The 27,076-nt window shown below is 35.3% G+C and overlaps 2 protein-coding genes and 1 long non-coding RNA gene across 3 annotated transcripts; 1 reads left to right on the top strand and 2 right to left on the bottom strand.

Annotated features, from left to right (window-relative positions):
• Nucleotides 1-82: 82 nt before the first annotated feature.
• On the bottom strand, nt 83-10,645 carry LOC111985193 (aminopeptidase M1). The gene is given in 20 exon segments (XM_065774360.1): nt 83-452; nt 660-737; nt 1,567-1,641; nt 1,742-1,809; nt 1,899-2,013; nt 2,098-2,204; nt 2,207-2,274; nt 3,260-3,398; nt 3,490-3,772; nt 3,928-4,110; nt 5,892-6,008; nt 6,114-6,230; nt 6,967-7,071; nt 7,190-7,343; nt 7,459-7,552; nt 7,635-7,821; nt 8,063-8,165; nt 8,719-8,864; nt 9,196-9,681; nt 10,454-10,645. Coding segments are annotated over 20 exon segments (2,880 nt in total). The 5' UTR covers nt 10,523-10,645; the 3' UTR covers nt 83-266.
• A 2,386-nt stretch (nt 10,646-13,031) lies between these two features.
• LOC136067916 (uncharacterized) lies at nt 13,032-15,463 on the top strand. The gene is made up of 2 exons (XR_010629319.1): nt 13,032-13,225; nt 14,160-15,463. It is a non-coding gene; the product is annotated as an uncharacterized LOC136067916 (long non-coding RNA).
• Nucleotides 15,464-19,178: 3,715 nt separating this feature from the next.
• On the bottom strand, nt 19,179-20,372 carry LOC136067901 (uncharacterized mitochondrial protein AtMg00810-like). The gene has a single exon (XM_065774339.1). The coding sequence runs from the start codon at nt 20,370-20,372 to the stop codon at nt 19,179-19,181; it is 1,194 nt and encodes a 397-aa protein (XP_065630411.1).
• Nucleotides 20,373-27,076: the final 6,704 nt, after the last annotated feature.

The following is a 27,076-nucleotide window of genomic DNA, read 5'->3' as shown; positions in this document are numbered from 1 at the left end:
AAAAAGAAGAAAAAGAAAAAAGAAAAAAGAAGAAAGATAAAATAAGCAAAAACCCTTACAAACAAAAGGGAGATCAAAAGTATAAAGAACCAACTCCAGAAGATATATTATTAATATACAAACGTTATACATATCTATATATGTGTGTGTGTCTGATTCATTATTATCGCACTTGTTCGACAAATTTACATTATTAAAAGTAGTGAAATTTAATCCACCTGCTTTCTTCTTAAGTCTTGACAACAAAGGCCAAATGAAAGTGTCTCCTAGTGTTTCCAATGTACCAACTCCTTCACAGCCTTGGCAAGATGTTATTCGTTCTGAACACTCTGAACCCAATTTGCATTTATGTGAACTTGCTCAATGCTCTGCTTCAAGATTCTAGCAATCTTGGACTCAGTACAGTTTGCAAAAAACTCCTCTATTTCATTGGCCTTCTCAAACGAAGCAAACTGGGGCATAGGTAGAACAAAACATGAAAAAAGAAAAAAAAAATGATAAGTAATAACAATAACCAAGTGTAATTGAATTTAACTATATATCTGTTTTTTTGTTGTTGCTAAACTTAACTTCTATGCATTTGTAATTGAGACACAAAGGGCAAAAAACTGATACTTGTGGAACTAACAATAGAAGAGAGGAGGAAGGGAGAGACAAACCGGGGAGACAACTGAGTTGACAAAGTGGGTTATTAGATATCTAGAACCCCAGGTTTTTGAAATATGCTCCCAGTTATCCTGCATTGCAATCACATGTAAAAGCATAAATATGCATTAGACAACAAAATGGAATGTATTTGTGATGAACACGGGAATAGAATAATAAGGGATCTGTGCCAAAGTAAATCAAAACAAGGTACCCATTCAGTCATGTATACATAAAAAAAAAAAAAATAGTCATAGACTAGCATCATGGAATTTCTGACCAAGATAAAAACTAAAAATGTAATTGAGTTTAAACTAGCAATTTCAATATAGATGTGGTTTCACTTGATATTTCTCACATAAAATTGAAGATATATTTCAGAATCTAAAGATCCTACAACCTACTTTCACTAAGAAACTTCATCTTCTCTGGAGCTCAGTCATCTGGTTTTCATCAATCCAATGGGATTTCACAAATACTCAAAAAACTTGTCTTCTTCCCAAAGTCTACTGGTTACTTTTTTGGGGGGGGGGGGTGTGTTGGGAGGGAAGGGGGTTGGTTTGGGAGTTGAGAAGCTATTCTAAAATTTCCCTTCATTTCTCGACAGAGTAACCCAAATGATCAATTTATGCGTCTAGCATCTCCCTATTTTCCTTTTATCAACTATAAATACATGAGAAGCACCACAATGCATGTTCTTCCTACGGGAAAGAAGGTGAGTGCCCTGTCCCCTGAATATGCTTAAATTCCTTTGTCTTCCTCAAATCCACGTGTCAAATCTTAGATCAGTCTCTTAATTTTTTAAGGAGAATTTTAATCAATGTGTAACACAGATATTGTGCATGCTGCTTGCACATGATCATCGGAATTTTTTCACTGCAATGTGCTCTTTGCATTTTATGTTCACTAATGGAGTACTACCTTTAGCCATGTCCAAGCTGTTTCGCGTCCTTCCCTACTAATTGCAAGTCCAAGAACAGCATCTTGGTTACAAACCTAGATCAAACAGGAAATAAAGCCAGCATCAACATTCCAAGCTCCATCAGACAATATTTATTAACTTGTACGGAAAATATTTTGACCTTCACAATTATACCTCAGAAGACAACAAAAAGTTGAGAGCTTCAAGAATTATGCCGGGATCTGGAGAAGATGTTAATGAACCTACAAGAGCACAAAAATAGATATGTCTCCAACATACTAGAGAGATTCAAATAATGTTTCAAAACATTTTAAACAATGATATGTATTACTTAAGATGCGTGTTTTCTCCTGGCTCAAATCAGTTTCTCTATAAACTCTCAAAAGAGATTCAAAACCAAATTTGTTTGAGGTGCTGACTCTCCGCATGACAGCCACATATGCTGCCTGCAACCACAACCCACTAGAAAACTTGATAGGTATTGTAGATGGGTAAATACTAGTAATTGACCAATGCTTTTTTTTACCAACCTTTCTTATGTCAGGATGGAGGAGTGGCGTATTTCTGTCATCCAAGAATGCATGAAAACGCCTACTTCCTTCTTTTAGTGCTGGATCATATCCAAACACAGCAAGGCAGTCCAAACCTCTCCTCTTAACATTGCATCTAGATGGCTCTCACCTTTCTTAGGCTCCCAACCAAGCTTCCTGCAAAGAAATTCAAACATTGAACAAAAATAAATGGAAGATTGAAAATAAAAATGAAGCAACTCTTCGACAATATATATTTTATAATTTCAATAGTTATAGCAATGGGGGAGGGAGATTTGAATCTTGGCTCTCCTCATAAAGGAGAGCAAGCAATGCCACTAAGCAAGTAAGGCTCTTGGACTTGCTCAAAGTTTTTAAGCGCTCATTATTTGGGTTAGTGATACACACCGGGTTTCCATTAGCATGTAAGGTCTGATATAACTGAGTGTTTGCAACCATCAAGTCAAAGATTCCTTGGAAAGTTTTTCACATATTATGCAACTTCAGACGTGATGTCTAAGGTTGATTCAATATAATTATTAGTATGTATGACAAATTTTATCTTGACTAAGCATAATAGAATATCTCCAAATAAAATAAGTAAATATGCATATAAGTCAAATAATGCAAGAAATATCTGCATCTTAGATCTTGAGGTAAATTTTTGTGAGTCTATCACATCAAAACTTGAAAGAGGAATCACAACGATCCTTAAGTGACTTTTTCTTCTTTCTTAAAGCACAATTTTTACATTCTGAGACATTTATAGTTATCTCCTAGATTTAATGATAAAATACCTCGGTCTGCTTTTTATTTGGTGTTAGCAACTCTATTTAAGAAAGAAAAAGGCTGACTAAATACAGAGAATGATGTATATATATATATATATTATCGATAGTAGCATATTAATCACCAAGAATATAAAATTATTCAGTATATAAAAAATGATATACTCATGCTATAAATTTGTGGAAATGTATTGTCATACATTCTAGTACCTTAATAGATAACATCTTATGGGGCTTTCTCAACCAAATGGAATAAAATCAACTACAAAGATATCACTTATATAAAAATAAAAACAGTAGACAGAGCAACCAGAATGACTTATAAACAATGACCACCATAAGAATTTCAATTATTTGTATATAGGACAACTTACATTGCTGAACGCAGGAACAGGCTAATAAAAAATGTTTTAACGAATTCCAGTTCCCCACTATAAGCACTCATCAAGGTAAGCAATGAATTCAAAGACTGCTGGCGAGCCATACAAAGGGCAAATGAATCATCCAGGATGCCTGTTAAACAAATAAGTTTAGTGCTCTTTTCTACCATAAACACATACCATCATAAGATAATTGCAGGTATGAGTACAAATATCAAAATTACCCAATCTGTCTATTGTAGATAAGTATTTTTTCTCTATTGCGTATCGGAGTTTAGCTGCAAGGTCCTCATCATATTTAACCCTATAGAAACCAGTCTGATTGAAATTAAGTTTCACCCAAGCAGAGGCTAAATGGCTTTCGTCACTCAGGAGGTCTTTCATATCAAGAGTGTCAGACTTTGTTTGCAGTAGAAAATTCTTGTGCACATCATATATACCACAGCATAATGTTATTGGAACAATCCATTGCCCTTCTCCAAGATAACCACTTGCCAAAAATTGTGACTGCGATTATTACATTGATTTGTCAGAATTCACTAAGTTCTCAAAATATTATTAAGTGACACTCATTACAAAATGAAACAACTTGGTATGCATCAGGGTTAAGACATGTTATTTCAGGAAAAAAAAATGGGTGAAAGAGATCAGACACAAGAAACCTGCTCAAACACCAATTTCTGATCTTTGACTTTGACAGAGACAACTGGGAATCCCTTTTGCTTTGTCCATGAATTCATTAGCCTGTTCACAGGCTCACCAGATCCCTCCTCAAGTGCAGCCCACAAATCTTCTGTCTTCGCATTCGAGCAAGCAAATTTTTTTATAAATGATGCCAGTGACCTCTGATTTATAGATGCGAGAAAAAAGATAATTAAATGACAAAAAATTACATAAGAAATATTTTACAAATGAGCAAAAATTGACTAACTGAGTTTCTTAATCCAATGAAAAGATTTGAGCAATTATCTCATATATTGCAGAAGATGATTGGTTCACAAAGATGGACCATAAAAGAACAAACCATAACTACAATCATATAGGTAATACATGGCAGCCAAGAAAGAATCTGGATCACGCTGAAGGCTATGTCACTAGATATCAACTATGATGCACTGACGCGGCAAAATGGGCGCCACACCCGCGTCTGACTCAGCGACGATCCTCCAACACGCCGATTCGCCCCCTTTTTCTTTTCTTTTTTTTTCTTTTTTTTCCGATTTGTGCTGATTTGAGCCAATTCGCGCTGATTCGGCTCCGATTCCAGCCGAAATTGGCCGAAATCTGCCGAAATCATGGCTGAAATACATGTAAAAATAAAAAATAAAAAATAAAAATGAACTTGTGGGTTGTATTCTAATTTATGAATATCATCTTTTAGTTATTATCTACTATTATTCTTAAATTGGTATATATTTACAATTATATGAAAAAGAATGCTTAGTAATATATAGAAAATATAAATAAAAATATTTTTAATAATTTTTTAATCGCCGCACCTGCACCCTACTTTTTCAAAAATTGCCAAGTCTCGCACCCACACCTGTACTCGCACCCGAATCGGAAACGCACCCGTGCTTCATATCATAGATATGCTTTCTAAGAGTATTTCTTATCTAGATGAGTATCACCATTGTTTCTATATATAAATAGAAATGAGCACTTTTCAAAATATTAGTTATATAGTATTGATCAAGTAAATGATTTCTTCCTAAACCTGTTTCATACTATCCAACTATTTTTTAACAAAACCTCTGTAACCTCTTCAAAACTTTCAACTAGAAAGTTACTGATGCTCTATCTTTCTCAAGGACATAATGATGCAGGACAACCAGAACAATTGAGCAATAATATCGAAAGACAAGAAAATAAAAGGATATGACCTAAGAGTCAGCACCTAGGTCTAGCTTAGAGTCAGCACCAAGTAGGAAAAATACTAGGAGTCAACACCTAACGTGGAACTGGAGTCAACATCAGACCAAATAAACCAAAAGGCCATTAATTTTTTCATTCATCAAACTATCAACTATCTCCAAAAAGAGTACAATAGTTTTCTTATAAAGGATTGCCAAACCCTAGTTCTACTTGGCGTAGGAAACCCTAATTACCTTATTACTACTAGGATCTAAAACATAAAAATACAATTGAATTACAAACATAAATAATATTAAATAACAATCTTCTTGCGCCTCCTGCATCACATAATGCCTGCGTTTGGATAGCAATTTTTCTTACTCAAAGTAAAGTTGCGTTTTCTTTTTTTTTTTTTTTTTTTTCCACACTTGTTGACTTTGGGAGACAAAATTTACTTTGCATGAACAGTGCATGTACTGTTCACACACTGTTCATGCACTGTTTATGTATTAAAAAATATTAAACATGGGTTTCACGATACTATTTACACATTTAAAAATTATTTTGCTACAGTGTTTTCAACAACAATCAGTTTTCAGCAACTTTCAGTTATAATAAGTTGTATCCAAACGGACACAATTTATGAAGGGTTTCTATGACTTAAATTTCATGTGAATTTGGGGTGGAGGGAAAAGTGCTTCTTGAATAATAAGAAATATTTTTACTTGGGACACGACCCATATACCAAAACAAAGAAAATCCAACAACCAACCTGAAAGCATTCAGCACCAAGATAGCTTTGCAGCATCCAGATAACAGATGCACCTTTTTTGTTACTTATCGTGTCAAAAAGAAATTCCTCAATCTCTCTAGCATGATTTATCTCCACCTAAAAAAGTATGCTTATATAGAGATATACTCAAAAAAGTAATAACACTAGTTCCTCAAAAAGTAATTATACCAAGAAAAAAAAAAATAGTGCATGCAGAATTACCTCAATGGGATGGGACTCTGCAAGCCCATCCAGCCTAAGAACTTCTGTACAGTCATTAAGAAACTGAGTCCACATTTCCCATTCTGGGAACAAGTGATTAACTGCTAAATAACTAACCTGAACACATTAAAATAACCGATATATAATTTAAAAGCATGCGGTTTATTAAGGATAATATATAGAGACATGACCCATGCTGGCTGTAAAAAACTAAACCATTTACGAAGAGCTTGGGCTACGTTCCAACAAAAAATGTATATGTTAGTTTTTTTTTTAATAACGAAGCCAGGCTCAAGCCAACCTTTGAGGCTTGATTGATAAACAAATCAAGTTGAAACATATATCAAGTTCGTGGACAAGTTCATGAACTCGAGGCTTGACTTGTATATATATAATAAAATATATATTTTAAATTAACTTTCTTTTAAAATTTATAGATATAGTCATAAGATATATAAAATTATCGGTTTTTTGACTGATTCAGTTGGTCATAAAATAGTCTATTTAATGGTTAAAAGTAATATGTAAATTCTAGGTTAATGAACTTTATTTTTATAGAGCCATAAATGAAGAGAAGTAGTCTATCAAGTAACTTGATCAATATCACCCAAAATATAAGTATATATATGTGAGCACGTATTTTTTAAATATACGAACAGTTAACCATGACTTTATATGAGAACGAAATAATTTAATCAAAATATGTGTGAACAAGTTTCAGATTAGTAAACAAAATAAATGACGTAAGGATTAACATGTTCTTTAACTAGGTGATAAAATTGAGTCTGGCTGATGTGCAAAACATAATTAAATAAAACAATTTGGAACAATTATAACACAATGCAATAAATACCCATATTGTGAATCCCTCATTCAGCCACAAATGAGTCCACCATTCCATCGTTACAAGGTTGCCAAACCACTGATGTGCTAGTTGATGGGCTACGACAATCGCAAGCTATAGAGAAAAATAATAATAAAACATTTTGTGTAGTGATATTAAAACAATAGCTCCGAAATATATAGGCCAAACAAAATTCTAACAAAAAGAGCAATATTCACAACATTCAAATTACCCTCTGCTCATTAGCAGCTGCAGAATGCTGATTGTCAAAGAGCAGAGTTGTTTCACAGCATGTAATCAAACCATAATTCTCCATGGCCCCAAAAGCAAAATCAGGAATTGCAACCATATCCAATTTAGGAAGAAAGTAAGGCACCGCAAAGTATCTGCCAAAATTATCTTGGTTAATTGGAATTTCAAATAATACAACATAAGCACCAAAAGACTTGTATACTGTGTCTCGTGATCAATAGTTTGGTGGTGATTCACGGTAAAACTTACTCTTTGTATAATTCAAGTGTCCTAACAGAAACATCCAATGCAAATTTCCCTTCATTTACTTTACCAACCTGACAGTATACTCGAACTCTAACTCCTGTAAAGAGATGTAAGATTACACAATCAAGAACAAGGATCATAATACACATGAAACAGTGAAAATAGTGTTTTATTTTTACCATCAGACGTAAGATTTTCCACATAATCAAATAAACCAACAACAATTGCCACCAAATATGTAGACATGATGGGTGTTTCTTGATATGAAACTGTCTTCAGATCCCCATCCACTTTTTCTTCAATAATTGGCATGTTGGAAAGAGCTACTAGTTGTGATGGCACATCCAATGTGATTTTGAACATAGCCTGCAATGCCCAATAATAATAGCCAAATAAGCTTTTGTTTGCATTCATTTGAAATAGAATCAAGCAAATCTACTTCCGAACCAAAAGTAACTTAGTCACAATAAACAAAACACTAGCTTCATGAGGGGAACACTAGCTTCTAAATGCAGCATGAAATGCTATCGGATATAAAATTTGATTTCAGCAAAAGAAGAGAAGAAGAACAAGATCTTAAATTAACCAAGAGAGAGAGATGTGACACCTTGCAAGCAGGCTCATCCCAACACGGAAAGCATCGCCTTGCATTGGCTGGTTCAAACTGTGTAACTGCCATATTCTTCTTCTCACCATTGTGCTCATATGTACTAGAAAGCAAAATAACAACTTATATATACACATTACTAGTAAAATTCTCATTTAGCAGAAAACAGAAGGCATTTAGTTCCATTTATAAGTAGATAGAGAAGGGTGAACTCATGGGTTCAATCCCATTAAAGAGAGTATATACATCAACTTAAATCTTTAAATACTCTGGTCAAAGGCCTGCCTGATAATCTCAACCATCATTGAAAATAAATTTTTAATCATTCTAAGCATATTTGAAAGCACTTTTTTTTAATTTTTTTTAAATATAACATATAGGGCACCCCTTAACCTAAAAACTTAAGCCAATGAGTATGAGTCCAATTATGTTATATTAACTGCTCATACTTGTCAATCTTATCCAATGTGGACTTCACTACTTCACCAATTGCGGTACTACTCACTTGTGAATAATATTCCAACAATAGGTTTAGCATCTTCTTTTTTATGTTAAGCTTAAAAGTTCTCACACACACACACCCTGATAGTGTATAAAAAGAGTTATGTAATAAAATTTGTAGTATTATCGTAACAGGCATCACTCGAGTATTGTACCTTGTATAGAAGCCCTTTATTTTGTCATTCAAAGTTCCTTTAAAAGCGATGGTAAGAAGTCCGATCCCAATGGGAAGTGTGTCAGAAAAGTCCAAAACCAAAATCTCATCCTCTTCAACCACATCAACATATAAAGGCTTCAACACCTGCCCAAGTCCAAAACTTAATTCAATTATTCATTCAGCATTTTATTTTTAAACGACATGGCATTTGGTTTGGCATGATAAATGTAAATTCAATGAATCATTCTCGCATTCAAATAATAAAAAGGTTGACTATTTCTTTGATCAGCTTAATAAGCTAGAGCACAACAACATCAACCACATCAATAAAGCATGGAAAGCACTAAACTAAAGTTTAACAAGACATTTTTAGAAAGTTTATATATAAGTTAATGCAGTTATATTAGTTTAAACTAACTTTAAAAGTAAAGTAGTTAAGGTGATAGAAAGATAAGATAGGTTAGATAACTGTGACCTGGTTAGAATTAGAAGTGTCTGTAGCAGCTAGGTGATGAGTGAAAGATACGGAGGCGGTATCAATGGAGAGTTCAGCTGCATTGAGGACAATGAAGCAAGTATCCGCCATGATGTTGAGCTCAATAGCCACAGACCCTGCAAATTTGCACGTGCTCAAGTCCGGTTTCAGCCATATGTCGTAGCGTTTTGGGTCAGCGAATTTTGGAAGCCGAGGTTGCCCTTTTAATTGCTCCATCCTTTTTTTGTGAGATTCTAATTTCTCCTTTGCATCTTCCTCCTCTTTTTTCCTTCTTGCATCCTCCTCCTCTCTTCTCCTTCTTGCATCTTCCTCCTCTCTTCTTCTTGCATCCTCCTCCTCTCTTCTCCTTCTTGCATCCTCCTCCTCCTCCTCTCTTCTCCTTCTTGCATCTTCCTCCTCTCTTCTTCTTGCATCCTCCTCCTCTCTTCTCCTTCTTGCATCCTCCCGCTCTCTTTCCTTATCCATCTACAAAAGTTCACAATAAGGCATCAATGGAGCAGAATGCTTGGGAACTAAGGGAATATATTTAGGAACTTTATTTGGGATTTGGCAAGTGTGGAGATGGGACCAACTCACTCAAGTGTTGGGTAGTGATTAAATGCTTGGAAGTATTTGATGTGTTCCACCAATGAACTTCATTTTTTTGGGGATGGAGGGGTTATAGAGGATTTGCATTTGCAACCTAAAAAATATCAAATAGGTGAAAATGGTTATATATATATATATAGGTGATTTGGAATTTGTTAAAGGAGAATCAGAGTTTTGTTAATATTTGGAGGGCCACGGGTTGAGGAATGGGCTAGGTAAGAATTTTATTACTTTTTTGGTGGTTTATTATTATTATTTTTTTGGGGTGGGTTTATAGAGGATTTGTAATTGCAACCTAAAAAATATCACATAAGTGAAAACTGTAATATATATATATATATAGAGAGAGAGAGAGAGAGAGAGAGAGAGAGAGAGAGAGAGAGAGAGAGAGAGAGAGAGAGAGAGAGAGAGAGAGAGCTAGATGGTTTTTTGTTTTGATAAATTGCATCCTAGATGGTCAAAAGCTGATGACAATCAATACAGAATGAGGAACTATGTAATCTATTATTACTCACAGGTTAGCTTTTAGAATTTGGATATGGAAAAACTTATGATAGAAACCAAGTCTAAGAAAGTTATGTGGTATGTAAGTACAAAAATAGGTTTGTTCATACTGCTGAATTGATAACAAGAAATATGAATTTCATACCGAAAAGAATTGTATGATAGCATAAGTCGCCACACCGACGATCCCTGCCACTGGAATAAGGTACCTCATTTTGGGAAATTTTAGAGATACTCAATTAGAGAAAATAATGAACTCGTATGTTGTGAATCAATTCAAGAGTCAGAGATTTATGTCTTTCGCATCCTCTAACAAGGATTGCTTTATGATTTTCAGGTTACCTTTGTAAGGACAGACCAAGCTTCTTAAATATAGGAGCAGATGAGTGAATGAAGAAGAGATTGAAGCTAAGCTTGATATGGAATGAAGAAAGCAATCTATTCTTTTCTTTTCTCTTCCTTTCTTCTCATTCTTTTCCAAATTCCAATTTTCATCTTCAAGAATTTTATTTTGTATTTTGCTTCCTTTCTCTCCCATTCCTTATTATGATTTATATTTATATACTGGTCTCTGTATCAATTTTCTTTCCTCCTCTATNTCGCATCCTCTAACAAGGATTGCTTTATGATTTTCAGGTTACCTTTGTAAGGACAGACCAAGCTTCTTAAATATAGGAGCAGATGAGTGAATGAAGAAGAGATTGAAGCTTAAGCTTGATATGGAATGAAGAAAGCAATCTATTCTTTTCTTTTCTCTTCCTTTCTTCTCATTCTTTTCCAAATTCCAATTTTCATCTTCAAGAATTTTATTTTGTATTTTGCTTCCTTTCTCTCCCATTCCTTATTATGAATTTATATTTTATATACTGGTCTCTGTATCAATTTTCTTTTCCTCCTCTATTATCAAAATTATTAAAGAATCAATTTACTTTGAAAAAAGGCAACAAAACTGGTTTGAAACATTCTGATTCTCATTCAAGAACTATGGCAGGCAATAAAGTGGAAGATGCAAATCCTAAATATTTATCTCTGTCCTTCGAAATTCTGTATCTGCACAATCTAAGGTGTTGGATGAAACCAAACGTGTAGCTCACGTGGGGGAAGGGGAATAATGATGGAAGGACTCAAGGTTTTGCAGAATTTTTTCTGACTGCGTACTACTAAATGCTTATAGTAAGCAATACATGTGCTCCAGTATATAAGAAGGATGTTGTGGACTTCATTATAAGAAGGCAAGGGCGGCTCCACTTTGAAGGCAGGGTGGTGATCACCCTGACCTGGAAAAATGATAATTATTAAATATAAATTTTAAAAATTTATGATTTTTTTACTCTTAAAAGAAATTTGTGACCACCCTAAATTTTTTAAAGCCCAACATAATAAAACTTTGGATAAAGTTTGGTAACAAACTTAGTTGTAGACTAAGGCTACAACTCAACTCAATATTTTTTTATTAGATATGAATTTTGACAAATCCACCGTTGGATTACATTTTCTCTTTATATCCTCCATGCTTGCAAGATCAAAGATCGATAGATATTTTATCAATAAAATGTTTAAATTTTGCATGAAATTTGATGTGTTTTAAGAACATAAAGAACATACACTTTAACGGTTAGATTTTCAAAATATGTAATCATGTTAGTTTGTTTAATGGGAGATGTAGCCTTAGGCTATAACTAAAGTTGTAGCCAAATTTTGTCCTTAAACTTTGGTACCCTTAACAATATAATAGGCCTTTACCAAAAAAAAAAAAAAAAACCAAGAAATAATTTGAAAGAGATGTAACTTACAGTATTGATAATGAGACTATTATGCAACGTTTTCAAAATAAGAAAACTCGTAGAAAGAAATTGTAAGACTTTATGTATTTGGGTTTTTTTTTTTTTTTTTTGGTCAGTATATAAAGTTTTCATTTTATTAGATTATATGTAATTTAAATTTCTTAATGACCACCCTCAAAAAAAATTCCTAAATCATCCAANGCACTTAAAGTAATTAAGATAATAACAAGTATATTAACCATAAATTAATTATTGCACTAGGTTGGGTGTTACACTTCCAACTAGGGCATGGCGCTCATAGTTTTGTTCTTCCCTAAAGCACACAGCAGTGGAGGAAAAGACCTCTACACATTAGAGGAAGGTCACTCCTTATAAGCACATCCCCATGTGCTTCCCTACAATTCACCCCCTTATGGGCATGGTTCTGATACCATTTGTAACGACCCCATCCCAACTGTGTAGATATTTTCCACTTTGGTGCCATACCCCTCACGGTTTTGTTCTCCCCAAAACACACAGACAGTGGTAAAAAGCCTCTACACATTAAAGAGGATGTCACTCCTTATAAGTACATCCTCATGTGTTTCTAGACGATGTGGGATTCCATGGATTGTAAGACCCTACTTTTAGGTCTCTACAATAAATAATGTGAGGAACATCCAAGGTTATGACTAGTGATAGAGTTGAAGTAAACAATGTTAGATAGCTAGCTTGCTTTAGCTATGAAGAATTAATTCATGTGATATAAAATTGATTTTTCACAACCCATAAAACTATTAAACACATGACTTCTTATAATAAATAGTTTTTGTAATAAACACAGCCCTTCTTGGATGATTTAGGAATTTTTTTGGGGGGGGGGGGGGGGAAGTAAATTTTTAAAAGTTAAAGGTTGACTCACCAACTCTTTTCCTTAGCATTACACGTGCCCCACAAAGTCTTCCTCCCTTATCTTCTTTGCTGCACTAGAAACATTTTTGTTCATCTTTCCTTAGCTTCTTTCTTTTCTTTTTCTTTGCTTCTGAAACGGCAACACCATCTCACAACAGCCCCCCATTTCTTTCACCGAAAATCATAGATATCTCTCTATAAGAAGAAATCAAACTCTTACTAAAGTTTAGCTTCAGTTGTGAGTAAGTATATATGTTTATTTTCTGTTATGGGTATTTTAATGGTGTAATGATTTGCTTTAGTTTCAGTTCTTTATTCTCTAATCTGATTTTAGAAGTTGAACTTGTGATTCTGTTTTAGTAATTTGAAAGATTGCTAATATTATGGCCATTTGGATGCTTATTAACGTATTTTAATATATATAGTATAGGTATAAAAATAACCAAATGAAATGAAGGCATATTGCTATTAGTTAATGATTTTGTAAGAAAATGTGCTAAAGCTGTCACTGTGACAGATTTGGTGTTTACAACAAGAAAAATACGTATTAAATCATATTCTGTGAATTAGGATGTTAAGAGTAGTTTTTATGAATTCTAAGACACACATGGTTGTTATGGAAGTGGTCTCATAGCATTTGGATGAATAGAAAAATAATGGTTTAATTTCTAATTTACAAGAAATTCTGTCAGGACAGATTTGAGTATGCTGCCTTTTATGATTTTTAATAAATCATGGTTTAATGCTTTGACTTTGAAATTTTTATGATATATACTAGACATCTAGGGGATTGATTCTGTAAAATTTCGTGACATTTGGATGTGTATTGATAGCCCATTTGTATTTTACAAATGAGGAATTTGCTGCTGAAATGAGCAGTAAACAATGAAGGATAACTCTGACTTTGTGGATTTAATTTTGAAGTTAGAGTGAATATTTAAGCTATAATTTAATATGCTTATTCTTTGGTATGTTTTGATGATAAATGAATTTTTATGCCTCGGTTTCTCTACGTTTTGGTATGTAATTTGTTTGATGAATATACCTTGTTTTTGGGGAAACTTTATGCGATGAGAATTAAGATTTTCTTGAGTTTGAGAGTTAGGTTGTGATTAAAGTATAAGTTTATATACTTAGGAAGAGTTTGTCAGTAATAAGTTTTGGTCTTTCATTTAGGTGACAAGAACAAGAACATGGACACTTGAGCTCCTCTTGTACAAATCTCTCGCGTCTTCTGTTTTCAAGTAAGGGATATGTGACATGTGTGTTTGATAAGTATAAAATTGTTTAGAAAACTATTATGCATTAAAATCTTTTAATTAGACATATTATATATAAGCATGATTTAAGTAAAATATATGTTCGTGAGTTGTTCAAACTTATATACATGATAATTTTAGAATAGTGATGTTATTACTTATATCACGAACATAATATTTAAGAATGAAGTGGATATGCAGTTGTTGTGAAATATTTATGTAAAAGCAAAGTTATCAGAAAAATATAGTTTTCAGTTATTCCATTGTTATGATCTAAACTCAGTCAGTAGGGGTTATAGTACTGGCATTTCCATGGAAATTTTGATTGGCCATTAAAAGTGAAACTGATTCTGCTGTACCCATCCTTGTTGGTAACGACCAACTTGTGGAGGATGCCAGGTTGAAGATATGTATTATGATATGATCCCGGGATTACCTAGCATTGTAGAGAATGTTGGATGCCTAGCACTCTGTGCTAGAAGCCTTCCAAAGTTGTGACAGACTTACAATTGGATTAACTAATATGTATTATAAATGAGCTATTAAGCTATTTGGAAATTATAAGAAAAGTATGATGATAAGAAAGATATGTTGAATGTGTTATAAGTCTGATGAGAAGTTTATGATAAAGTATTTTATAGTCTTTTTAAAGATAAGGCTACTGAATTACTTTTATGTTCTTTTATTATTATATGAAAGGAAAATGAAGTATTTTTATCTGAAAGTTCATAAGTTATTTTAAGAACAACGTGAATAGTATGAAGGCTTTTTTTTTTTTTTTTTTATCAAAGCTGATATATCCATAAAATATTTGATTTACATGTACTCTTATTAAAGGCCCATAGAGCGTAAAATCTTACTAGGCTTTGCAGCTCACCTTATTATATTTCAGTGCATAGGTTCTTCCTAGAAGCAACGAGAGTATTAAAGGTGACAAGCATTCTGTAATTCTCGTTTGTTAGAATGTATAGTTTTTTTGTTGTACAGTAGTTTAGTTCTTTTGTTGTAAAGGAGGAATCAAGATGTACTTGATCCTTGAGCACAGATGTAATTCTGAACCTTAGTTTGTTTTGAACCCCAGTTGTATGTCTTTGGGGTTAGGTTTGTAATAAGAGTTTTGCTAAACATTTAGTTATGTAATATTTACATGAATACCTGACGTTTCAGCCAAGTGGTAATCTTGCAAAGTTCAAATTAAATGAAGTTTCAAGGTTTTCATCATTTTTGTATATTATGGTTTTTATGCAAGAAAATAAGTAGGAATACAGGAAATAATTCTTGATAAGCACCTTTAATTTAGGTTGGTTCGCGTTAGTATTAAGGTAAACTTGATATTAACATGCCGGTCATGCTCTAAATTCTGAAGTACAGGTCGTGACAGGAAGTATGGGCCCCACAAGCGAGGACACGTGTGCCCATAAGGGGATGGATTGTAAAGACCAAAAAGTGGGGTCTTGCAATCCATGGAATCCCACATCACCTAGGGAAGCATATGTGAATGTGTTTATAAGGGGTTACCTCTCTCTAATGTGTAGAGACCTTTTCCCCATTGTTGTGTGCTTTGGGAGAGAACAAAACCGTGAGGGGTATGGGCCCCAAAGCGGACAATATCTACACAGTTAGGACGGGGACGTTATAGATTACATTATTTTTTGTCGCAAATGGGAAAGGAGTAAAGGACTAATTGACTAAGGAAAGTGAGAAGGAAAAAAGGAATGGGAGAGAGGGGATGAAGAATGGAGGGGCAGGTGGTGTCAAGATATCTTTTATAAGAGATGTTTACAAGTAGAGCTATAAATGAGTCGATATGAGCTGGGTATTAAAAGTTAATTTAGTTTTATTTCAAATAGTGCCGAGTTCAAGCTTATTACCAAACAAAATTACATGTTCAAATTTGGATCATTTTCTTGTTAAACAAGCTCGAGCTTGTTCACAAGTTACTTAATTAACTTATTTCTTTTACCCTATGTAGTGAAACCATGACACAAATTTTTTATGACAGATGTTTATTATATCATAGACCCTAGTATGTCAAGAACAATGCAAATGGTTTTAATTTTTTTTTTTTTTAACTTTCAAATTAAAAAATAGAACTATGATCGACTTAATACACTTTGACTTAAAATATTTTTTTTTATAGTATTTAAATATTAATTAAACAATTTAATTTTTTTTTTCATTTAAAATCCATTCTTCTTGTTTCTTGTTGTTATAGTTAGGTTTTGCAAAAATTTTCTTATTGGTTGATAATATGACTAATTGACTAAATCTTTTTGTGACAAAATCTATCTTAAAGAGGATTTTGTCAATTTTAACTTTGAAAAACACATTTTTACATAAATAACTGTAACAAATATTGTTAGTAAAATTCCGTTAGTGATACATGCATTTACAAAATAATGTAGTCTTTCTATATAATCAAGAATTGTTATAATACATATTTGAACATTAGTATAATTAATTTCATTGTTATCTCTTTATTGTATTATTTCATTATTTTCTAATTATTTTTATAATTTTCTTGTTCTTTTGGGGTTTTTTTAATACAAACTTGTCATTGTATTTTTATATTACTAATAATAAAATTATGAAGAGATCTTATCTGCGATTCAATTATTTTTTCTGTTATTTTCTCACTTTCTAAAATTTTCCAAATCTAAGTTGATATTTTCTAATAGATATTTATAACTATAAAAAATTAAAAAAGAAACACGGTCTATGTAGGGACTGGGTTTGAGCACTTCTTATGTTGGATGAGTGGACTCAGACCCAACTAGCCCAATACAATGAATTTATAGAGAGCAGGTCAAAGAACTAGGTTTTAGCGCCGTGGACAACAGTTAATATGGCGTTCATGACAATCAAACAGAGATGAATTGAGTTTAACAAAGAAAGTTTATTCTCGGCACAATCCAAGGAGTTTCTTTCAAGTAAATATTGAATGAGAATGATTACAGGAGTTTTTGAGATTGTTACAATACTATCTCCTTCACTTCCTATGGTGGGTTTCTCCTATTATATAGTCCTCTTTAAATGATCTTGGTCTTCCACTTGTTGATCATCCAAGCTTATACTTGAGTCCTGTCCCATCAGACACCCTCTCTGGCGTTCTGTGAGTTGCGGTAACCGAGGTAGCATTCTTCAGGGGTCATTCCCTCATCAATGTGGCCAGGACGTTAGTTGTGGGCATTTAATGCGGAGGTGACAGTTTTTCCTTGAATTGCTCATCCACCGTGCTCCCATGGCTGACCCATTGTACCTGTCCTTTTCCTTGGGATGCTCTAGGAGGCTGCCTTTGATGGCATGCCGCTCTTCTCTTCTGTGATCTTGATTGGCCGAGGACAAGATCGTCTTCGGCGACGTTTCAGGGTACTTTGGACTTACTTCTTTCGTCCTCGGCCACTTTTTCCTCCTCGGCATGGGCCTTGGGCTTAGTATAAAGTGAGCTGCGGTTGCCAAATTCTTCGGCCCCACAGTCTACAATACAGAATTTATATATGAAAATAATAAAATAATATGTAGAACAATATAATCTAACTTCAATCCATTTAGGTCCATATGGTCTATTTAATTTTTCTATTATTCTCTCTCTTTCTAAATTTTTCCATATCCAAGTTGATATTCTCTAATAGATATTTATAATTATAAAAGATTTTAAAAATTAAATAAAAGAAACACTATCTACAATATAGAATTATAATATGACAATAATAAAAAATACGTACAACAATAGAATCTAATTGCGACATTCTGCGAGGAGCAATGACACTGCAGCAAGATTACCAGAGGCTTTGCAATGAATAGATACACCAGTGGTTTTTTAGCAATGGGTTTTTCATTTCCTACTCTGATTTTTGTGTCGAAGGTTTTTCACATGCATAGCCATGCCAAGCCAATTATTCAAATGATGTACTACATTGGCCTGGCGTTTTGTACCTCTATACTATTGTTCAATAAAATTCTATTTTACTGTCAAAAAAAAAAAAAAAAAAAAAAAAAAACATATATCAAATAGCTGATTAAGCAAGAATTATAACTTACATGCATGTCTCCTCCTTCACAACATCCTATGACAATGCATACAAAGCAACCCTGGACGTGAAAAGACTAAAATTTCAATTGAAGAACTAGTAATAAATGAGAACATATGTTCCATAAAATGCTAGAGGGATCATAATAAAAAATTCTTAACGCTTCATTAGACGTAAAACAATTAAAGCACACATGATGCTAACCCTTTCCACCCAGGAATCTTTGTACTCTACAATAAATGGATTCCGTACTTCGGAAACAAGCTCCATCTGCAGAATTAAGAAAGAAGAAAGCAGCTTACAAGCTAAAATTATAGATAGAGGTACAACAAAGGCATCATTATTTAAACTACAAAGCATTAGGGAACGTAATATGTCTTAGTAGTTAGTACTTATGAAGAACCATACCAGGATCCAAACGTCAAGCAAATATAAGACTTAATATTTTTCCCAAAAGCAACAAATAAGACTTAATGGATGGTTCCCATTTATGTATATACAATCAATTGCCAACAAAATATCTTTCAGTATTGAACAATGACACTTAAATTTCACCTTTCAGAAATTTCCCAGCATAAAAGAAGTAAATTCCTTCAATCCATTAAACTTATATGGAAAGAGATAATGACCTTGATATAGCTGTTTTCATTTTCAGAAAATGAAGAATAATATGAAAACACTGACCTCCTGGTGGGCAGATGTGCAAGTCCTATCAGTCTGGCAAGTGAGAATGTTAAGAAAAACCACCACACCTTTGAGTGGTGAGAGTTTTGCATTTATATAATCATTTACAGATTGTATAACATAATTACACATAAATGTTGATTACAAAATAAGTGGAAAGAATTAGCTAAACAATCTCCTATAATTAAGGGTCAGAGGTAGCACATATGGAAAGCCTTAGATTAGGGCAGAGGATCCTCAACACCCCCCCGCAAGCTAAGCGTCGGATTGGGACAGACGTGGAGCTTGGATCGGAAAAATTGAAAGAGAGGCCTAGGCACACTTTTGGTGAAGATATCAGCAACTTGTAAGTGAGAGGGCACATACTGTGTGCGAAGTTTGCCAGCGACAACAAGTTCGCGAAGGAAGTGGTAGTCTAACTCAACATGCTTGGCCCGCTTGTGAGAAACAGGGTTGGAGCTCAAAAAAATGGCACTTTTGTTGTCGCATAATAGAAGAGGCTGTCGTGGAAGAGAAACTTTGAGGTCACGAAGGAGATGCATGAGCCAAAGAAGTTCGGCGGCAGTGAGAGCAAGGGCACAATACTCAAACTCACAGCTTGAACGAGAAACGGTAGGTTGCTTCTTGGCACTCCAGGAAACCAAATTGGTGCCAAGGTAAATGGAATAACCAAAGGTAGAGCGACGAGTCTCAGGACATCCTACCCAATCGGCATCAGAGTAAGCAACTAAAATACCAAGAGCAACAGATGGACGGAAAGTGAGGCCAAATTGCAGTGTACCCTTGACATAGCGAAGAATGCGCTTGACAGCAAGAAAATGGTCTTCAGTCGGAGAGTGTAGAAACTGACTGACAGAGTTGACGGCATGAGCAATATCAGGACGCGTGATGGTCAAATATTGAAAAGCACCTACAAGAGATCGGTAAAGAGTGGGATCCGAAAACAGAGGACCATCAGAAGACAGGTGCTGAGAAACAACCATAAGGGTGTGAACAGGCTTGCTGTCAAGTAATTGAGCGCGAGTGAGAATATCACGCAAATATTTCAGCTGACTGATAAAAAGACCATCAGTGGTTGGTGTAGCTTCGAGACCCAGGAAGTAACTGAGAGAACCCAAATCCTTAGTAGCAAACTCAGAATGAAGCTTACAAGTAAAGCGGGCAAGAAGAGAGGAGTTGTTTCCAGTAATAATGATGTCGTCAACATAAAGAAGCAAATAAATAATTTCAGACTGCCTGTGAAAGACAAAGAGTGATGTGTCTGCACGACTACAATAAAAACCAAGGTGAATGAGGAAAGAGCTGAACCGCTGAAACCAGGCACGAGGTGCTTGTTTGAGATCATAAAGAGCTTTCTTCAACAAACAAACATGATTAGGGAAGCGAGGATCAATGTGCCCAGGAGGCTGTTCCATATAACTTGTTCAATAAGATGACCATTGAGGAATGCATTCTTGACATCAAGTTGGCGGAGAGGCCAGTGGTTGGTCACAGCAAGAGAAAGGACAACACGAACAGTGGTAGCCTTGATGACAGGGCTAAAAGTGTCAGTGTAATCAAGACCAGGTACCTGTGTATAGCCCTTGGCAACAAGATGGGCTTTGAGACGCTCGATAGATCCATCGGGCAAATACTTGGTCCAAAACACCCATTTGGAACCCACAATGTTGGTGTTGGCAGGTCGAGGGACCAAAATCTAGGTACGATTATTTTGTAGGGCTTGAACTTCTTCATCCATGGCAGCAAGCCAAGCAGGATTATTAGCAGCAAATTTGAACCCTTTTGGCTCAGTGGATGCTAAAAGAGTAGAGAGAAGACCAGAGGATCCCAAGAAAGCAAGATTCGCCGGGTGGCGAGTTTTGAAAATACCAGCCTTGGCTCGTGTGAGCATATGATGAGAACTTGTCGGAATGGCAGCAACAGGGGGCAACTCAATAGGCGCAAGAGAAGCTGGACTAGGAGCTGATTGCTGCAAAGAAGGACCTGCAAGAGAATCACCAGCCTGCAAAGACTCATCCACGGGATCAGTACAAAGAACACACGGGCTAGATCCGAATTGAGCAATGTGCGGGGAATGAGGCGCAAGGGAGGATGGGGGCATGTCTATCTGGGGAAGACTTGGTTCTAGAAAATTTGAAAATTGGAGGGAGGATATGGGTTGAGACTGGGAGGTATCTAGGGAGGGAAAATAATTCTCATCAAATTAAGCATGTTGGGTGATATATAGCCTAGAGGTAGTGGGATCAAGACAACGGAACGCTTTATAAGAGGAGCTGTATCCCATAAGAATGCAAGGAATACTACGAGGGGAAAATTTAGTAGGCATATAATCACGTAAATAAGGATAAACACGACAACCAAAGGGATGAAAATTTTCATAATTTGGAGGGGAACCATATAGAAGCTCAAAAGGGGACTTACCTCCGAGAAGTGGTGTGGGCAAGCGGTTGATGATGTAAGTTGCAGTGCTAAAGGCGTCAACCCAGAAGCGAGGAGAAGTGTGGGAATGGAAAAGTAGGGCCAAACTGGTCTCAGTCACATGACGATGCTTTCTTTCAGCGCGATCGTTTTGGGCAGGAGTATATGGACAAGATAGTTAATGATAAATGCCAGAGGTACGAAGGTGAGCTTTAAAGCTGTTGCTAGTAAATTCTGCACCACCGTCACTTTGAAAAATTTTGATACGAGTAGAATATTGATTTTCCACAAATTTTTGAAATTGAATAAAGGAATCATAGAAGTCAGATTTTAATTTCAAGGGATAAAGCCAAGTGAAGCGAGAATAATCATCAATAAACAAAACATAGTAGACAAAACCCAAATTTGATTTTACTGGTGAAGGACCCCATATATCGCAATGAATAAGATCTAACACATTATACGACCTATGTTCATTACGAGAGTAAGGCAAACGATGACTTTTTGCAAGTTGGCATGTATCACATAACTTAGGAGATGGCAATAAGGAGGTAAGATAAAGCTGTCGTTTTTTATTTAATAAAGAAATAACAGAATGATTTACATGTCCAAGGCGAGCATGCCATAAATCATACGAAGCATGAAGAGATTTATTTTTAAGGACAGAAATAAAAGCAGAATTGCCGCGCTCTAGCACATATAAGCCTCCATCACTTTTACCGGTTGCCACCACCTTTCCCGTTTGGCGATTCTAAATAGTGAGAAAATTATTAGTAAACGTAACGAATAAAGGAAAATCATTCGTTAATTTACTAATGGACAAAAGATTTTTAGTGAGGTGGGCAACAACCAAAACATCTAACAATTGAAGATCCGGGGAAGGGGAAAGTTTACCAGTGTGGGTAATAGGTAGGGATGCACCATTCCCTACAATCACACAATCCTTACCCGTGTAGGTGGTGGAGCGATCCAAAGTTAAGTGAGCTGGAGTCATGTGGGCCGAAGCCCCTGTGTCCAAGAACCAGTCGAATGCTTCATTTCCAGACAGAGAGCATGAAGAGGTGAAAGCTTATGCAAGTTGCACCGTGGGTGCATGCCGATCATAGCGCTGCCTGCACCGATCTACATAGTGTCCTTCCAAGCGGCAAATCTGGCAGCGTGGTGGACGACGACCTTGGGTGATGTTGGCACGGCCCTGTCCGTGACTGGGAGAGCCATTTCCGCAGCCTCGTTTGTGGCGAGAAGAGCCACCCCCGCGATGAGAAGAGTTTCTATAAGCGGTGAACGCTGCAGCTGAGGGCGCCGGAGTCTCTAGAGATTTTTGAAAAAGTTCAAAACTCTCAGCTTTAGACATAAGGTTGAAGAAGCAGGGGAGGGGGGTTTGGGCCATTTGGGCAGTAGAGAAACTAGAGAAATCGGGCCCGAGACCACGAAGAAACCAGTGGACTTTGTCGGTTCCATCAACAGGGCGACCGATTGCATGAAGCTGATCACACAAGGCCTTGAAGGCACGGGCATAGGCAGTGACTGGACGGGTGCCGCGCTTCACCAATTGGAGGTCATCTTTGAGGCGAATTTCACGGGCCTTGGAGCGGTGGCTGAAGGTGTTTTCCAAGGCGGTCCATGCCTCACGGGATATGGAGAGGCCAACGGCTTCAGCCATTGCTTCCTCTGTAAGGGAGGAAAGGAGAAGGCTAAGGAGGTGCTGGTTGGCTGCTTTCCACACTAGGTGCTTGTTGCTTGGCGTCTGAGAGGTGGGGGGGGGGGTCGAATAGAGGTGGCGGCACAAGAATGCCATCCATATGACTTAGCAAACCTTGACTCTCAAGGAGGGGAAGAAGTTGACTCTTCCATAGAGGATAGTTAAAGGAGGAGAGCTTGATGGTAACCATGTGAATCATGGTGTTGAAGGGAAGAAGGGTGGAAGAGGAATCGGAAGAGCAATCAGAGGCCATGGAGGATCGTGGGATGCTAATCCAGGTATGGCTCTGATACCATGAGAATGTTAAGAAAAACCACCACACCTTTGAATGATGAGAGTTTTGCATATATATAATCATTTATAGATTGTATAACATAATTACACATAAATGTTGATTACAAAATAAGTGGAAAGAATTAGCTAAACAATCTCCTATAATTAAGGGTCAGAGGTAGCATATATGGAAAGCCTTAGATGAGGGCAGAGGATCCTCAACAGCAAGCAAGACAGATTTTTTCAACACATACCTGAATATAGGAAACAAGCAATTTCACCTCAAACATAGTTCAACTCTCAAATTAAATGTTAAAACATAAACAGTAAGTGTCCTCACTTCTTGTTTTCATGTCTATGCCTCACAAGAAGAGCAGAACCAAAAGACTATTTCCCAATCTGCTCTAGAATTTCATATTGCTCCATTATACGTGTTCCCGCTCGCCCCACTTGGGGTCTCCGTCTTAAAGTGCTTTCATTCCTAGCAAGTATTCATAAAAAGATGTAAATATGAAGGATCATACACAGATATCATAACAATAAGGAATAGTGAGATAACAGCCATATTCTCCAAGATCGATTTTTTTTTTTTTTAAAAAAATTAACACTGTGTTTACTAGCTAAACACCTATCTACTATGAAAATACAAATGAAACCCGAAATCTCTGTGCAACAACATTAGTGTTAAACAGACTCCTTCAAATGACATCGTTTCCAGTTCTCAACAAATAACTGCAAGATTTGGAGCTTGAAGGTGGTTAACAATGGTGGAAACTTAAAACAGAAAATGAAAGGGAGAGAGAGAGAGAGAAATATTTCTGTATTGAAAAGAATTGATTAAGCAAGCTCAAGAATAATACATTACAACACACTCTATATATATACACCAGAATAGATTAATCTAGAACCTTCTAGAAGGTTCTACTCTAACAGACTCATAACTACTCTGAACGGTTTTAGACCCCTTAAACCAATCAGATTAACCTAGTTAATTAGCCAAGTGATTAATTTAGTCAAATTATGCAATTCTAGGTTATCACAAACATACAATCATATCAAGAATATAAAGTAGCGGAATAATAAATAACACAAGATATGATAACTTAGGAAACTACACGGTAAAAACCTGGGGAGGATTTGACCTAGCTATCCTCAAGGTAAACTTGAATCCACTATGCGAAAGAATCGAAGTTCATACAAAAGGACTTACAAGCTCCCCGCTTGACTTCCTAATGCTACCCACCAGTAGAACTTACTGACACGACCACGTGCAAGTTCCGAATCCACGGACTCCTTCTTTCTTGGATTCTCCAAATAGTTACAAGCACCCATGCTTGTTTTTTTTTAAGCTCCAATGGCAACAACTGAGTTGATCATCAAGATGTTGAATTAATCTCTACCTTGAAAACCCTAAGTTTATGTGAAGAAAACTCCTCAAAGTTCTCACAAGAGATTCACACAAACAGCAAAGTATGAGCAACAAGATAACAAGAGCAACTCTCAAAAACGTGGCTAGGGTTTTGCCTTATATACCTAGGGCAAAAACATAAAACCCTAAATGTTTAATGAGGTAGGGCTGAGTTGGAAAATTCTGCAGAAAAACATTCTGGCCGACTTTCGATCGATCGAGTCTAACTTTCGATCGATCAAGCCAGGCCGAAATGCACCAATGCATCTGCAGCCTCTCGATTCCAACTTTACATAAAATATATAACTTTGAGCAAGCCTAAACAATACTAAACATATTGTTTTGATCATGGTTTGCCAACATTACACATTAGAGTTCTAAATACACAAATTCCTAAATCCTTAAAACCTAACATACTCCTATAACCAACTATTCGTAATTCCCGGACTGACAGTTGAGAGCTTGAGGAACAATTCTAAAGCTATACCAAAACTGAGCAAGAAACAAAGCACTGTTGGAGAAGAGCCTGAATAAAGAAGAAACCCAGAGTCCAAAACGACATAGTTCTGATTAATGTAAAATGTCACTGTTTCACCACTTCATTAAAACACGCTTCATTAAACGCCACCGTTTCACCACTTCATTAAACATACTTCACTTAAGTAGAACGGCATCGTTTTGGCCTTTGACAAATGACAGTTGATAAACTAGCCGTTACTCATCTTCTTCATCAGGTTTGAATCCTGTGCAATTTGAGTTACTTCCTTTAACACAAAAGCCCAAAAAGTATTATATATATATATATATATATATATATATAATTGATGGTAGCATATTAATCACATATTAATATTCTAATTAAAGTTATAAGTTATAAAAAATTTATAATGCATTTGTCTAATTGTTTTTTTTTTTTTTTTTTAAATCCCACTCTGTCACAGACTCACAGTGTCACCATCACTGTGTTATACTTTTTATAATGAATTTATTTTTGTTTCTTTACTCAGCCTTTTGTTTTGCCTTATAAATTATAAACGTATTTTATGTCTAAAAATATTTAAAAATATGCCTAAATATAAAATTTAATTAATTATTTAACTGTCGTGTCCTCACCATATCGTGTCCTTAATTTTCAAAAATTGTCGTATCCCCGTGTTCGTGTCCGTGTCTGTGCAACATAGCCTACAATTCTCTTGCAGTTTAATTATCTTGGGTTTTATAGTTTGTTTATTGTTGCATAATATGTCTACTAGTTTGGATTTTCTTTCATCTCAGTATGTGTTTTTTCCTTGAGAAAATGACTTGTAATTTCTTCATAGAAGATCAAGATTCATTTCTTCATATGGACTTCATTGTATGACAATTTTTCAATCAAACACCTCAACCATTTAACAAGTGCATGATTAATTGGTTTGTCTATTTCCTTGTAGTTCTTAATGCAAGGAAAAGTTGGTGGCTATGCATCAGTTTTTGAGAAGTGCCATGAGAAGGCAAAATCCTTTATTTGAGACCCTTTAAACAATAGTACATTAGATTGTTTTGCCTTGAAAAAGAATAATATTAAGATTAGGATTTTGATCATCCATGGTTCTTGTACTAATTCATTTCGCTTCTTCTTCTTCCTTTTTTTTTTTCTCCTTTATCTAGTTAAAATACTAAGTTATGAAAATGTTGACATAAACTTCAAGAATGAAGAATTTTGTAACTTGGAAAGCTAATTGAATTTTTTTTTGATATTTATGTTTTGGTATAATATAGATTTTCTAATATGTGGTTCTTTAAAGTCTATGTGCATGGCTGTGGGTTTCCATTTATTTATTTTTTTTAAAAGAGAAAAACCTTATTTTGAGGGTTGGGAGACCCTCAAAAAAAGGTTATTGTTCTTTTATCCCTTCTAAATTTTTCAAAAGTTGCCAATCCTTGATAAAGATAAAACATTTGTTTCGAGGGTCATGTAGGCTGTTGAAATTTCGGTTTCAAGGGTAACGAAGGCATATAAATTTTTGTTTCGAGGGAATTTGTTTCAAAGGTCATCAAGGGTCCGTTAAACCCTCAAAATAATATTTTTTGAGGGCTTTTAATACTTTTTTCAAGGGTTTTGACCCTTGAAAAAAATCAAATTTGTTGCAAAAGTTCAAGGTTCAATTTAACACTCATGTCCAGTAATGGTATTTGTAAAAATACTAGATAACAAAGGATTATAGAGGACAGGTATTATTTTAGGAAACATGCATTAACAATTTAACACCAAGAATGCTATTAGAGGTTAGAACTTCCATTATAAAAATAATAATAATAAATAAATAAATAAAAGAAGG

This window comes from Quercus suber, unplaced genomic scaffold (assembly GCF_002906115.3).
Source record: "Quercus suber isolate HL8 unplaced genomic scaffold, Cork oak 2.0 scaffold_91, whole genome shotgun sequence".
Taxonomy (NCBI): domain Eukaryota; kingdom Viridiplantae; phylum Streptophyta; class Magnoliopsida; order Fagales; family Fagaceae; genus Quercus; species Quercus suber.
Note: the sequence above shows the minus strand (reverse complement) of the source record. Positions and strands in the feature narration are given on the sequence as shown.